The sequence below is a fragment of the Mobula birostris genome, chromosome 19 (genome assembly GCF_030028105.1).
Source record: "Mobula birostris isolate sMobBir1 chromosome 19, sMobBir1.hap1, whole genome shotgun sequence".
In the NCBI taxonomy this organism is placed as follows: domain Eukaryota; kingdom Metazoa; phylum Chordata; class Chondrichthyes; order Myliobatiformes; family Myliobatidae; genus Mobula; species Mobula birostris.
Window position 1 is genome coordinate 53,998,185 of NC_092388.1, and position 15,370 is coordinate 54,013,554.

The window sequence follows — 15,370 nt, forward strand, 5'->3', positions numbered from 1 at the left end:
TAGCAAACTTGCTTGCAAAGATATTCCCCCCCACCCTGTCCTTTTTGCACAGATCGTACCTTCCCCAGAAGAGATCCGAATGATCCAGAAATCTGAAACTCTGCCCCCTGCACCAGTTCCGCAGCCACACATTCATCGGTTAAATCATCCCACTCTTATCCTCACTGGTGCGTGGCACAGGCAGCAATCCAGAGATTACTACCCTTGAGGTCCTGCTTTTCAGTTTTCTACCTAGCTCACTTTCTTTTCCTACCTATGCCATTGCCAAAATGTAGCAAGACTTCCGGCTGCTCACCTTCTCAATTTAGAAAGCTGTGGACCTGATCTGAGACATCCTTGACCCTGGTAATTGGGAGGTAGCATACCATCTTGGTGTCTCTTTCACACCCACTGAATCTCCTGTCTACGTCTCCAACTATGGAGTCCCATATCACTACTGTAGTTCTCTTCTCCTTACACCGCCCCCCACACTTCTCTTCTAAGCCACAGTGCCGGACTCACTGCCAGAAATCGGGTTGGTCTGGCTCCCCCCGTAGGTCGTTCCCCTCAATAGTATCCAAATCGGTATACTTATTTTTGAGGGGAATGGCTACTGGGTCCTCTGCAGTAGTTGCCCATTTTCTTTCACCCTCCTGACAGTCACCCAGGTACCTGCCTCCTGCAGCTTAGGGATGACTGCCTTTCTGTAGCTCCTATCGATCACCTCCTCATTTTTCCGTATGAGCCAAAGTTCATCAAGCTGCATCTCCAGTTCCTCACACATTCTCTGAGGAGCTGCAGCTCGGTGCACCTGGTGCAGGTGTGGTTATCCAGGAGGCTGGAGGTCTCTCAGAATTCCCACATTTCACAACGCAGCCCCTAGAGCCATTCTCACTGCTCAACTGTGCACTAACGAGTGAAGAATGAAGAAGGAACTAGCCAGAAAGTTACTATGCCCAACCCTTTTCTTGCTGAAACCTGTCTAGTAAGCCTCCCCACTCTACCACTGGGAGACTGCTTTGCCAAGCACCTGCACTCCATCTGCCAGAAAAAGAGGGATCTCCGGGTGGCCACCCATTTCAATTTTACTTCCCATTCCCATTCCAACATGTCAGTCTGTGGTCTCCTCTAATGCTGCGATGAGGCCACAGTCAGATTGGAGGAGCAACACATATTCACCTGGGTGGCCTCCAACCTTATGACATGAAAATCGATTTCTCTAACTCCTGGTAATTGCCCCCCCCCCCAACTCTCCTTCACCATTCCCCATTCCTGTTTCACTCTCTCACCTTATCTCCTTACCCACCCATCGCCTCCCTCTGGTGGTCCTCCTCCTTTCCTTTCTTCCATGGTCCTCTGGCCTCTCCTGTCCGATTCCCCCTTCTCCGGCTCTGATTCTCTATCCCAGCTATCCACAATATAATAACTCTAGAATAGTTTAATATCAAATAAATGTATACAATATACATCCTGAAATTCTTGTTCTTCGCAGACATCTACAAAAACAGAAGTGCCCAAAGAACAAGTGACAGTTAAATTGTTAGAACTCCAACTCCCCCTCCCATACGCAAGCAGCAGCAAAGTGACGACCCTTCCCCTTCCCCCTCCCCCATTTGCTTCAGCACCCACCAAGCAAGCAATAGCAAAGCCCCGAAGAAAGACCATGATTTGCAGTACAACAAAAACTGATCATTCACCCGGCAATTCACAGGCTCTCTGTCTCTAATATAGGGGCAGAGACATGTAACTCAGCGAGAGGGGAGATACAGACTAAACAACTCGCTGATTTGTGATGATAAAATCTGCTGCGTCACTTTTTTTTCCCCTGCGTTCTCCGATTTAAGAATCGGCAACAAACTACCCCCCCCCCACCCCACAATGAGAGAGAGAGCGCGATTCGCCGGGTACATGGCCCCCGACAGCGGATCTGATGTTCTGTTTTCTCTCGTCACACTTTAGTTGCTGACACTGGCATAGAGTTGACTTGTCCACAGGGCCACAAGGCATTGTAACTCTGAAGGTGTGCTTGCTTTCTAGGCCACATCCTTGTGATATGGAAATGTGGCCGGCCGTGAGCCCTCAGGGTCAGGTCCCACTATCACAAAAAAAAACGAAGTCTTGGCGTAACTCCAGGTCAGGACCTCTAAAATGATCCGTAATGTCCCTTCTGTTGGTCCTTTGTGGATCTTTGTGTAACACCGCTCTTGCTAAACTTGTGTACTCTACACTTAAAATACTCAGACTGCCAGTTTAGTGAAACCAAACTTTAAATACCAGGATTTGGAAATCACCTCGAGGCATTGGTTATTTACACTGATTTATTTTATGCCAGCTGTAGAAAAATTGGCAGCCAGCTCCATGCACTAAAAAAAACCACTTCAATAAAATGAATTAGACATGAGTTCCTTATGAATAACAGTTCTTACTAAACATTTGAGGTTTATTAACAACTAAAACATTAGTGGGGTTGTTGGGTCATTCAAGATGAAAGGAGGATGTAAAACCAAGGGTGGTGTGAGAAAAAAATATTGGTGTGGCAAGCCCCAGATAGACAATGATGAGGGGAAGGGGAAGGGCTGGTTTTTAAATGCTGCTTGTGAACAGAGATGAGAAAATCTGCAGATGCTGGAAAGATGGGATCTCCTCTTTCTTCAGCTCTTTGCCTTTTCCACCTATCACCTCGCAGCTCTTCCCTTCATCCACCCTCACCCACCCAGCTGGCTTCACCTACCTTGTACTCCTCCCCCACCCCCCACCCACCTTTTATTCTGGCTTCTTCCGCCTTCTTTTCCAGCCCTGATGAAGGGTCTCAGCCCAAAATGTCAACTGTGTGTTTCCTGGCCTGCTAAGTTCCTCCAGCATGGTGTGTGTGTGTTGATAAAATTGGTTGCCAGGTGCGGTCCTTGACTGACATATCATCCCATTGATGTCAATGGAACAATGGCAGGAGCTGAGCACAATCCCGTAACCATGAAATAATGTGAATATCTGCAAAATTCTTTTGCCGTCAGCTGTCACTAGTAATGTTAAAATCTGAAATTTCTTTTCTGCAGCTCAGCTTGATTTTCCCAATTATCTACTGCATGTGCAGCTTATTTCTGGTGGTGACTCCTCTCTTCAGTGACACCATAAACTCCCTCGTTGGAATTGCAGTTGCACTCTCTGGAGCTCCAGTCTACTTCTTCTGTGTTTACCTCCCACCTGAAAAGCAACCCAAGTGCATAGAAAAGCTTTTACGTAAGTAATATGCAGAAAATTCTATATTTTTCTTTCTTTGCTAGGAAGTTTAAATGTGTTCTTTAAGTCCTTCGACTATCTCAATCTAATAATTTCTCCTTCTGCGTTCTGTGGAGTCTCTGTCCCCGCTTTTTTTTGACAAAATTATTATAATAGTATCTTGGGCAAGCTGTGGGGCAGTGCCTTTTCTGAACTGGGGTTCATCCACACTTTTGCTGCTGGCCGAACCCCTTTCTCCAGTCACTCACCCATACCGCAACTGACAATGACACGACGGTATAAGTCCCATCACGAATGAGAACTGGAGTATTGTGTTCAGTTCTAGTTGCCTATTATAGGAAGGATGTGGAAGCTTTAGAGCGGGTACAGAGCAGATTTACCAGAGTGATGCTGGAATTAGAGAGCATGTCCCATGAGGAGAGGCTGAGTGAGCTAGGGATCGACTCTTTGGAGTGAAGAAGGATCAGAGGTGACTTAGAAGTGTACAAGATACGAGGCATATATCGGATGGATAAAGATTTTTTCCCAGAGCCAGAATGGCTAATTTAGTAAAAAGTAGAGGGAGAGTGTGAGAGGCAGGTTTTTTACATAGAGAATGTTAAGTGCATGGAATACCCTGCCTGGGGTGAAAGTAGAGATGGTGCAATAGGGAGATTTAGAAGCTCTGAGATAGGCACATGGATGGAGAAAAAATGGAGCCTATGTTGGAAGGAAGTGTGAGATTGATCTTGGAGTAGTTTTAAAGGTCGGTACAACATCATGGACTGAACAACCAGTACTGTGTTGTACTGTTCAATGTTCTGTGTATTATGTTACCCTCCAACCCTAGTCTCCAGACTGTAATCACCCCACCAATGCTTTCTTGGGTACAAACCTCTGCAAATCCTTCCTCAAGTCTTGTTCACCTTCTCGGCTTTAAAATGAATTTTAAAATATACTTTGATGAAGTGTTGGTCACCCATCCTAACAAGCCTTTATGTTGCCCTGAATTTCTTAATACATTTGTGAAGGGCCTTTACTATCTAACCATGTTAGTGTTTATAAAAGCAAAGTGTTGGTGAAACTCATTGCTGCTATTTAATCTCTTCAAGCAAATACTGCATTTTGTGGTTTCTTCTTGGTTGCTGAGCTATTACTAAGCTACACATATGTTATGTGGGTATCCATATCTGATCTAATTGTGTTCCATCAGGCACAGGGGTGGCTCACTCAATTAGAGTGCTTTATCGTGAGCATTGTGATTGAGTTACAAACTAGTTAATGAAAGAAAAGGCATCCATGCTAGAGATGAACAAACTATAGACACAAATTTATGAACACTGCTTCTGAAAATTTGAAGCTGCAGGTACCTCCAACTGTGCTCTTGCAAGTGAGAGTAATTGACTGCACCGTACTGGCCTGGCTTGGAAATCAGTTGAATGGCAAGGTCAATAACAGAAATGAATTTGAAATTATAGGATTGTGATTCACTCTGTCTTCTGAGGATATGTTGGAAGTATTTCATGTACTTAGAAATGATGGGAGGGGAGCTACTTATTCAAATTTGACAAAGAGACTAAGTGTAGGTCATTGTAAACAGTGTAGATTTGAGTATTCAGCTACTAAAAGGTATGAAAGGTTGAGTGAATGGGCAATAGATTCAGTGTATACCAATTGCTGCTACTTTAATGTAACCTGTAAGGAGTCTTCTTTCCTCCCCATGGAGTGTGTGTGTTTGCTCCGGGTGCTCCAGTCCAAAGATGTACCAGTTAGTAGGTTAATTGGTCATTGTAAATGGTCTCGTGATTTGGCTAGGGTTAAATTTGGGGAATGCGGCTTGAAGGGCCAGAATTGGCCGATTCCACGCTGTATCTCAATAAATAAATAAATAAATGCGAGATCTTGCAATTTGATGACAAAATGATCAAACAGGGAATTTCTAAATAATGGAAAACTAGAAGCACAGGGACCCAAAGGGACTTGCTGCTCCAAATGTATAGATCATTGAAGTGTTATGGAGCGGTGGAGAAAATGAACAGAAATGCTAATAATTAGCATAACCTGATTAGTTCCAAGGGTTTAGATGGGGCAGAATTTGTTAAGTGTGTCCAGGATGGATTCCTGTCACAGTATGTGGACAGGCCGACCGGGGGAATGCCATACTAGATCTAGTACTAGGTAATGAACCGGGTCAGGTCACAGATCTCTCAGTGGGTGAGCATCTAGGGGACAGTGACCACCGCTCCCTGGCCTTTATAATTATCATGGAAAAAGATAGAATCAAAGAGGACAGGAAAATTTTTAATTGGGGAAAGGCAAATTATGAGACTATAAGGCTAGAACTTGCGGGTGTGAATTGGGATGATGTTTTTGCAGGGAAATGTACTATGGACATGTGGTCGATGTTTAGAGATCTCTTGCGGGATGTAAGGGATAAATTTGTCCCGGTGAGGAAAATAAAGAATGGTAGGGTGAAGGAACCATGGGTGACAAGTGAGGTGGAAAATCTAGTCAGGAGGAAGAAGGCAGCTTAGAAGCTCTGAGATAGGCACATGGATGGAGAAAAAATAGAGCCTATGTTGGAAGGAAGTGTGAGATTGATCTTGGAGTAGTTTTAAAGGTCGGTACAACATCATGGACTGAACAACCAGTACTGTGTTGAAGCAAGGATCAGATGGGTCTATGGAGGAATATAGGGAAGCAAGAAAGGAGCTTAAGAAGGGGCTGAGAAGAGCAAGAAGGGGGCATGAGAAGGCCTTGGCGAGTAGGGTAAAGGAAAACCTCAAGGCATTCTTCAATTATGTGAAGGAAAAAAGGATGACAGGAGTGAAGGTAGGACTGATTAGAGATAGAGGTGGGAAGATGTGCCTGGAGGCTGTGGAAGTGAGCGAGGTCCTCAATGAATACTTCTCTTCGGTATTCACCAATGAGAGGGAACTTGATGATGGTGAGGACAATATGAGTGAGGTTGATGTTCTGGAGCATGCTGATATTAAGGGAGAGGAGGTGTTGGAGTTGTTAAAATACATTAGGACAGATAAGTCCCCGGGGCCTGACGAAATATTCCCCAGGCTGCTCCACGAGGTGAGAGAAGAGATTGCTGAGCCTCTGGCTAGGATCTTTATGTCCGCGTTGTCCACGGGGATGGTACCGGAGGATTGGAGGGAGGCGAATGTTGTCCCCTTGTTCAAAAAATGTAGTAGGGATAGTCCAGGTAATTATAGACCAGTGAGCCTTACATCTGTGGTGGGAAAGCTGTTGGAAAAGATTCTTAGAGATAGGATCTATAGGCATTTAGAGAATCATGGTCTGATCAGGGACAGTCAGCATGGCTTTGTGAAGGGCAGATCGTGTCTAACAAGCCTGATTGAGTTCTTTGAGGAGGTGACCAGGCATATAGATGAGGGTAGTGCAGTGGATGTGATCTATATGGATTTTAGTAAGGCATTTGACAAGGTTCCACTTGGTAGGCTTATTCAGAAAGTTAGAAGGCATGGGATCCAGGGAAGTTTGTCCAGGTGGATTCAGAATTGGCTTGCCTGCAGAAGGCAGAGGGTTGTGGTGGAGGAAGTACATTCAGATTGGAGGATTGTGACTAGTGGTGTCCCACAAGGATCTGTTCTGGGACCTCTACTTTTCGTGATTTTTATTAACGACTTGGATGTGGGGGTAGAAGGTGGGTTGGCAAGTTTGCAGATGACACAAAGGTTGGTGGTGTTGTTGGTAGTGCAGAGGATTGTCAAAGATTGCAGAGAGACATTGATAGGATGCAGAAGTGGGCTGAGAAGTGGCAGATGGAGTTCAACCCGGAGAAGTATGAGGTAGTACACTTTGGAAGGACAGACTCCAAGGCAGAGTACAAAGTAAATGGCAGGATACTTGGTAGTGTGGAGGAGCAGAGGGATCTCAAGGTACATGTCCACAGATCTCTGAAAGTTGCCTCACAGGTGGATAGGGTAGTTAAGAAAGCTTATGGGGTGTTAGCTTTCATAAGTCGAGGGATAGAGTTTAAGAGTTGCGATGTAATGATGCAGCTCTATAAAACTCTGGTTAGGCCACACATGGAGTATTGTGTCCAGTTCTGGTCACCTCACTATAGGAAGGATGTGGAAGCATTGGAAAGGGTACAGAGGAGATTTACCAGGATGCTGCCGGGTTTAGAAAGTATGCATTATGATCAGAGATTAAGGGAATTTCTAAATAATGTAAAACTAGAAGCACAGGGATCCAAAGGTACTTGCTGCTCCAAGTACACACATTGGAAAGCAAAACAGAATTTGGAATTACAAAAAGCACAAGTATAACAGCTGAAGAACATAATTATGACTGTATGCTTTGGATTCTGTTCAAACTGAATCATAAAGTACATAAAAAACAAAGATCAATATATACTGACTCATCATGTGGATATAAATTGTTATAAACATACAGGCTAGTAAGATGCACAATTACCTTAGTAAATATAGTACGTTCAATCAGCATTGTCTGAAATTACTATTGCATGTCAGGACAAAGGACAAGTGCTGAATCGCCAAAGTCATCCAGAATGGGAACTCTTATTTGCCAAGAGACCAGTTGGTAGACAACACTTGAGATTCAAAGATGCTTTCAAAAGAGGCAGTGGGTTCTGAGAGGCATTGATCACAGCATATTGGAAAAAAATCTGATGAAAGAGCCAGTGAGAAATTATAGATAGGTGAAGCTGAATGTGCCCAGCAACAGGTGAAGCATTCATGTACCCACAACCCTCTTAATAAAAGCAAGATGGCAGAAAGTAGAAGCAAAACCCTGCAAATGTTGAAAATCCAATGTCAGAATCACTCAGCAGGTCAGAGAGTAACTGTGACAAGAGAGAAACCAAGGTTGTTTTCCCTGGAATTGAGAAAATTAATGCATTAATTTGATTGAGGATGGCTGGGGAAAGGCAGAAGTAAAAAATGAGGCCATAGCTCACCTGTGATCTTACTGAATTGTGGAACAGGTTAGAACTGAAATACCTGTTCCTCTACATAAATTGTCATAGCTCCTCCAGTCTCCCGGTGAAAAGATTCCCTCTTTTTGTTACTTAAATGTGAATCTGATCCATTTTTATTGGAATTGGATGTGGGAGATTTATTTTTTCTCAATAATTGTCTAAAAAGAAGTATAATGAAATAAAAGCCCAAGTACTGGAAATAATATGATTGGGTTACATCTCTGAAGAGAGAAATCGAATTGTAGTTTTAGGTAAATGAGGAATTTGGTCCAGTTAGTTTCTTTTAATTGTGTTTGTTTTTCTGCACAGCAATATGCAAGTTGATTATTTAATGACTAGTTACTTTACCATGTGGTCAAATACTTCATTAAAAAGTGTTACAAACAAGACAAGAGTGTGTTGCTTATTTAAAAAATGTTGTTTCTTTAAATTTTTTTTTCCCAGGTATCATTTCTTTGTACACGCAGAAGTTAGCACTGTGCTGTCTAACGGAAAATGAATTTGAAGAGAAAGATATTTAACAAGAAACAACCAAAGAACTGTCCAGAACTGTGGCACCAGAAGTTGTTTACACAAATGCCAATCTCTCACACTATTAAAACTCTGAACACTGCCTTGTTGATTATCAAAATGCTGGAGTCTCCACTATATCCAGAAGATTGAATTTTTTTCTTTTGGAAAAGCAGTTTTAATTTAAAAAGATGCATTATTTTCCTGCTTCCTTTTAGAAATAATAGTCTCGTTGTAAATGTTGGTGCTTGTGTTTGTCAATGCCCACTTTCATTCTGTGATGGAGAGAGTTAATTTAGGTAACTCTGCGCTGTCTATTGAGCCATTGTGATTTATGTCACAGGAGATGTTTTTAATTTATTAGCTTCCTGTGATGTGAATGTTGTCAGCAGGGCTGCTGGACTTCTGGTGAAAGTGCTCCCACAAAGCTGTTGGGGAGCAAGTTCCAGATTTAGACCCAGAAGTGATAAAGCACCAGCAATATAAGTCTTGGAGGTGAACCTGCAAGTTTTGCAGCTGACGATGTTCATCCACCTTGCCAATTGTCATGTATAAATTCCACAGAGTACAACATGATCTGTTGTCATAAGCTCTGGTATAACCCCTCCTACACTTTATAACATTGCACTCCTTGTTTAACATTGAGCTCCTCCAGTTTATTCTGCAGCAAATCCCTTAAGTACTACCATTACTAATTCAGGAATTCCTTAAAAATTCACTTTTTTTTAACACATAGAAAGGCAAACTCGTGGCAAGCAATTTTCCTTGTTTAAAATGCATGATTTTTCCCATGAAGAAATTCAGCCTGGAGTTAATCTTTCCAGATGCTGACACTGCATCAGTCCACACCACAAACTCCTGAAATCCTTGTTGTGTAACTGCCTCTGTTAGAAAGTGCCAGAGCAGGTAATTTCTGAAATAGCAGAAATATTTGGTCAGTCAGTATTCAACCAAGCAAATTCCAGAGAACCAAAAGTCCATAATGAAGATGTGACCAGTGTGTGTAATGCATTCCAAGAAAATGTGCATTTCTGTTTTGTTAATAATTGAAGGAATAGAATCAAAAAATCTGTTTTTTTAAAAAAAAGAAAAAGATCTTAAGGTTAAATTTGCAAGCAAAATTGAATGTTTTTAAATTCTGCCACATACAAGGGTTTGATCCTGTTTTTACCTTTTAACATGTACACACAGACTTGCCAGCAGGATTCACTGGGCTATTGAGATAAAGAAGGTTTGTTGCTTTTTTCTTGGTTGTATAGACTGACACGCTGACAATGGTTGGTTAATTTTACAGTTAATTATGCACAGTTACTGAGGTTAAATTGATGAAAATAAATATGTGTAGAACCATCCTTCACTATTGGAATCTGTTGTCCATATCTGGCTTTTGTTGGGGAAAGATTACATTAGTTTATTTGATTGAACTCTCTTTCCCCCACTCTTGAAATTGATGCTTTCTAAGTACATCATGTTTATTTGCAGTACAGTTGCTATTTTCTGTGAGCCTAAACTCCTTTCCTGGCACACCCCAGCTCATGTTTCTTCAGCAGAGTTTTTTCAGCTCTGTTCCAGTGACAAGGACCTGCTGATGTTGTACTATGACGATACCTATTTATTGTCACATCATAAAAAAATATACAAAATACTATTTGTCACATCCAGCATTGCATATGATGGGACCTGTATTTACGTATCGAGGCTTCAGATGTCCTTTGCACCAGGCTTTTTAGATTCCCAAAATTTTTTACAATGGGAAACAAAGCCCAGGTAGTAATGGACTACTTCAGCTTAGTTCAGTGAGCCTTGAGTCTTGAGGAACCTCAGATTTATTAACTCATAAACAAGATGAACAATCACATAATTCCTTGAGGACATTGTTGCTATAATTCTCCTTTGTATCTAAGCTGTTCACAGATTTGTGCATCTCCTGTGATGTTCATGCCACAGATAACAGAAGCCTGTTATTCAGTATGAATTGTTACTCATGGGGAGTTATGCAAAGAAGTCTTTGGACCAGATAAGCTATTAATTTACTGTCTGTTCACATTGCAAATGCATAGCTGATATACAGTGGAGAAATGACTCTCATGTATTTCGTTATTGAGGTACTGCTGTCATACACCACCTGCCTCCCCACTTCCCCAGTCACTCCACTTTCACCACTACTCTCTACACTACCTCTAATTCCCGTAGGAGTAGTGATGTTAGAAGTCGGTTTTACTGGCCTAATGACAATGAACCACAAAACAGTTTTGGTGGTTGTCCAGTTGATACCACCTTGGTTAAATCAAATGTTTGGATTCGCAGAGCAACTTTGGTGATACTTGTCTCACTGTGTAAGTTCAGTTGAACCACAAGATGTTTTAACTCACCTGCCCTATCATCAGCAGTAAGGTAGGGAAGACTGGGAGTATTAAGTCTGACTTCATTGGCTTCTGGCCGGTTAGGATATCTCTCAGCTGATGACGAGCTGCCCATGTACTGACATATGTTTGACGGGGGAATTGAGTGGAACTGGTGTTCACAATCTAGACTTACAACATAGAGCAGGGATTCCTAACTTGGTTGTAGGTAACTTCACAAACATGCACGGTCTCTCTTGTATTTTATTTTACTTTAATGTATACAAAATCTAATGCGTAAATCATTTGCAGTTCGTAAGATTGGAAACTTATTGCCTGTTAATTGTTTTATTGTTGGCTATAAAGTTGTATTTGTCGTAAAGTCTTACCAGTTTATGGATGATTATAAAATGTTTTTGATGAATTTGGTGTACAGATCATTTTTATAGACATACAAATTCTAGAATAATTCAGTTCCATAATATGTAGAGCATAGAAATACTACAAATATTCATTAAAAAGTTTATGTATTTATTGAGATATAGCATGGAATAGGACCTTCCAGCCTTTGGAGTCACACTGCCAAGCAATTCCCCGATTTTAATCCTAGCCTAGTCACGGGACAACTTACAATGACCAATTAACCTACCAACTGGTAGGGCTTTGGACTGTGGGATGAAATTGGAGCACCGGGAAAAAACTCTCAAACTCATTACAGGCACAGCGGCTGGAATTGAACTTGGGTTGCCTGTACTATAAAGCTTTGCACTTACCACTATAGTACCGTGCCACCTAGTATAGTAAGTATATGCAAGTATAGTCTTAAATCCCAATTTTTTACTGTCTTGTAGGTCCTTTCAGAAGTATGAATGTGGAATATCATCTTTCTTGTAAGAATTTGGAATTACTGCAGTCACAAAATATTGGAGTAATGCAATGGGTTCAGAATTGTTTATATTAGTAACTGCTGCTTGAAGGATGGTGATTACAGAGATGGTGATTATCCTCTCAATTACCTGAATAGACCGGAAAGTTTATTACATGATGTTTTGATGGTTATATGATGTTTCAGTTTTGAGTCAAATAAATCTTTAAACATGTACACAACAGTGTAAAATCTTAAGTATTTTAATAAAATAATTCAGGATATAACTATTCAGACCTATTAGGGCAGTTCTTTGAGCAAGTTATGAGTTGAGATCATACTCTCCTTGGTATCAATGCCATGTCATGATACGTTCCGGCAAAAAAATAACAAGAACTTCATGTTATCTGAATTTAACATTTACAACGTGAAGTTATTTGGCTTTGAATTTTCAAGTGGTAAAACGGGTTGTTTTTGGAGTCTCAACCAAGAGACTGAGAGGTTCTGTTCCTCTCAGCTGTTGTAAGGCACACCACAGCAAGGAGACAGATAAAGATAAGTAATAGGAACAAATGTCCAAGGAAGTGGGATGTTTCAACGAATCAGACATTTCCCTTACCTCCTAAGTGTAGGATGAAGGGGTTATTGGAGATAAATAGGAGAAAAGAATACAGATGTTGAGGACCAGTGTGAGGGACCTATACAGTATGGGTTGCTTTCAAATGAATAACGTTAGGTCCATTGTTCTCACCAACTATGTGGTTGCCACTCTAATTGACCAATTTGGGGAAGTTCATTCACTTAATATTTAGTTGTACACAGTAGCAGTGGTGGTTCTCTGGCTTTATTATGTTATTATTGCATTTTTAACAGTACTCTTATGCTATATTTAACTTGTGCTATATTCCCCCCCCTCCCTCTCTCTCTCTCTGTCTCTGTCTCTGTCTCTCTCTAACTCTCCCCATTAATCCATCAACCCCACTACAATTTATCCCAACAGCAACCCTGGCCTTCCCCATTGAAGATGTTCACTCCCCTACACTCTCTACCACTTTCTCGTGAAGTCTTTGACCTGCAAAGTTAACTCTCTATATACACTGCCTGGCCTGCTGAGCATTGAGATAGCGGAATCAAAGGTTATGGGGATAAGGCAGGAACTGGATACTGATAGTCGATGATCAGCCATGATCACAGTGAATAGCGGTGCTGGCTCGAAGGGCCGAATAGCCTACTCCTGCACCTATAGTCTATTGTCTACTTCCAGTACCTGCAACTTTTCCACTTTTAGTCAAACATTTTGTTGCATAAGAATTTCAGTATGTACTTCGCGAGACCCCTCTTAAATAAAATCATTTTATTGTAAAGGATGTAAAATAGAAAAGCAGAGAACATGCCACACAGTACATAAGGAAATTCAGGAGTGGGTTGTTTGAAGACTATGGTTTGGGTTTAGATACTCGTATTACATGGATGATATGAGCAGGTCCTAGAGTTGTTTCTTGGGTATGCAGATGTCATTGGCCAGACCAGTACTTCTTGTCCGTCATAGTCATACTTTATTGATCCCGGGGGAAATTGGTTTTCGTTACAGTTGCACCATGTAATTAAATAGTAATAAACCCATAAATAATTAAATAGTAATATGTGAATTATGCCAGGAAATAAGTCCAGGAACAGCCTATTGGCTCAGGGTGTCTGACTCTCCAAGGGAGGAGTTGTAAAGTTTGATGGCCACAGGCAGGAATGACTTCCTATGACGCTCTGTGTTGCATCTCGGGAATGAGTCTCTGGCTGAATGTACTCCTGTGCCCAACCAGTCCATTATGTAGTGGATAGGAGACATTGTCCAAGATGGCATGCAACTTGGACAGCATCCTCTTTTCAGACACCTCCGTCAGAGAGTCCACTTCCATCCCCACAACATCATTGGCCTTACGAATGAATTTGTTGATTCTGTTGGTGTCTGCTGCCCCAGCACACAACAGCAAACATGATAGCACTGGCCACCACAGACTCATAGAACATCCTCAGCATCGTCCAGGAGATGCTAAAGGACCTCAGTCTCCCCAGGAAATAGAGATGGCTCTGACCCTTCTTGTAAACAGCCTCAGTGTTCTTTGACCAGTCCAGTTTATTGTCAATTCATATCCCCAGGTATTTGTAATCCTCCACCATGTCCACACTGACCCCCTGGATGGAAACAGGGGTCACAGGTGCCTTAGCTCTCCTCAGGTCTACCACCAGCTCCTTAGACTTTTTCACATTAAGCTGCAGATAATTCTGCTCACACCATGTGACAAAGTTTTCTACCGTAGCCCTGTACGCATCCTCATCTCCCTTGCTGATGCATCCAACTATGGCAGTCATCAGAAAACTTCTGAAGATGACAAGACTCTCTGCAGTAGTTGAAGTCCGAGGTGTAAATGGTGAAGAGAAAGGGAGACAAGACAGTCCCCTGTAGAGCCCCAGTGCTGCTGGTTACTCTGTTGGACACACCGTGTTGCAAGCACATGTACTGTGGTCTGCCAGTCAGGTAATCAAGAATTCATGACACCAGGGAAGCATCCACCTGCATTGCTGTCAGCTTCTCCCCCAGCAGAGCAGAGCAGATGGTGTTGAACGCACTGGATAAGTCAAAAAAACATGACCCTCACAGTGCTTGCTGGCTTGTCCAGGTGGGCGCAGACATGGTTCAGCAGGTAGACGATGGCATCCTCAAATCCTAGTTGGGGCTGGTAGGCGAACTGGAGGGGATCTAAGTGTGGCCTGACCATAGGCCGGAGCAGCTCTAGAACAAGTCTTTCCAGCGTCTTCATGATGTGGGAGGGCAATGCCACCGGTCTGTAGTCATTGAAGCCTCTGGGGCGCGACGTCTTCGGCATAGGGACGAGGCAGGACGTCTTCCACAGTACAGGAACCCTCTGGAGCCTCAGGCTCAGGTTGCAGACATGGTGAAGTACTCCACATAGCTGAGGGGCACAGGCTTTGAGCACCCTGGTACTGACACCATCTGGTCCTGCAGCCTTGTCTGGGTTGAGATGTTTCAGCTGTCTTCTCACCTGTTCAGCTGTGAAGCCCACTGTGGTGGTTTCGTGTGGGGAGGGGGTATAGTCATGAGAGCAGGGTGCAGGACTGTGAGGAGGGGTAGGAGGGGAGGGTGTTGGTTGGGGGCCAACAACAGATGACTCGTGGGGGATGGGCAGGGGTCACAATGTCAAATCTGTTAAAGAACAGGTTAAGTTCATTGGCCCTGTCCAAACTGCCTTCAGCTCCTCTGTTGCTAATTTGCCGGAAACCAGTGATGGTCTTCATCCTACTCCAGACCTCTCTCATGTTGTTCTGCTGGAGTTTCCACTCAAGCCTCCTCCTGTACCTGTCTTTAGCCTCCCTGATCCTGGCTTTCAGGACCCTCTATTGCCCTCAGCTCCTCCCTATTTCCATTTCTAAACGCCCTCTTTTTAGCATTCAGGATGTCCTTGATAT

At 42.7% G+C, this 15,370-nt stretch overlaps 1 protein-coding gene across 4 annotated transcripts in view; it reads left to right on the top strand.

Annotated features, from left to right (window-relative positions):
• LOC140212613 (Y+L amino acid transporter 2-like) overlaps nucleotides 1–11,447 on the top strand; it is a 75,272-nt gene extending 63,825 nt beyond the window's left edge. For all 4 annotated transcript variants that reach the window (XM_072283624.1, XM_072283622.1, XM_072283621.1 and 1 more), the window contains exons 9-10: nucleotides 3,033–3,216; nucleotides 8,615–11,447. In XM_072283624.1, the coding sequence (XP_072139725.1) occupies nucleotides 3,033–3,216; nucleotides 8,615–8,691 (261 nt within the window). In that variant the 3' untranslated portion in view covers nucleotides 8,692–11,447. The remainder of the gene's footprint in view (nucleotides 1–3,032; nucleotides 3,217–8,614) is intronic.
• Nucleotides 11,448–15,370: the final 3,923 nt, after the last annotated feature.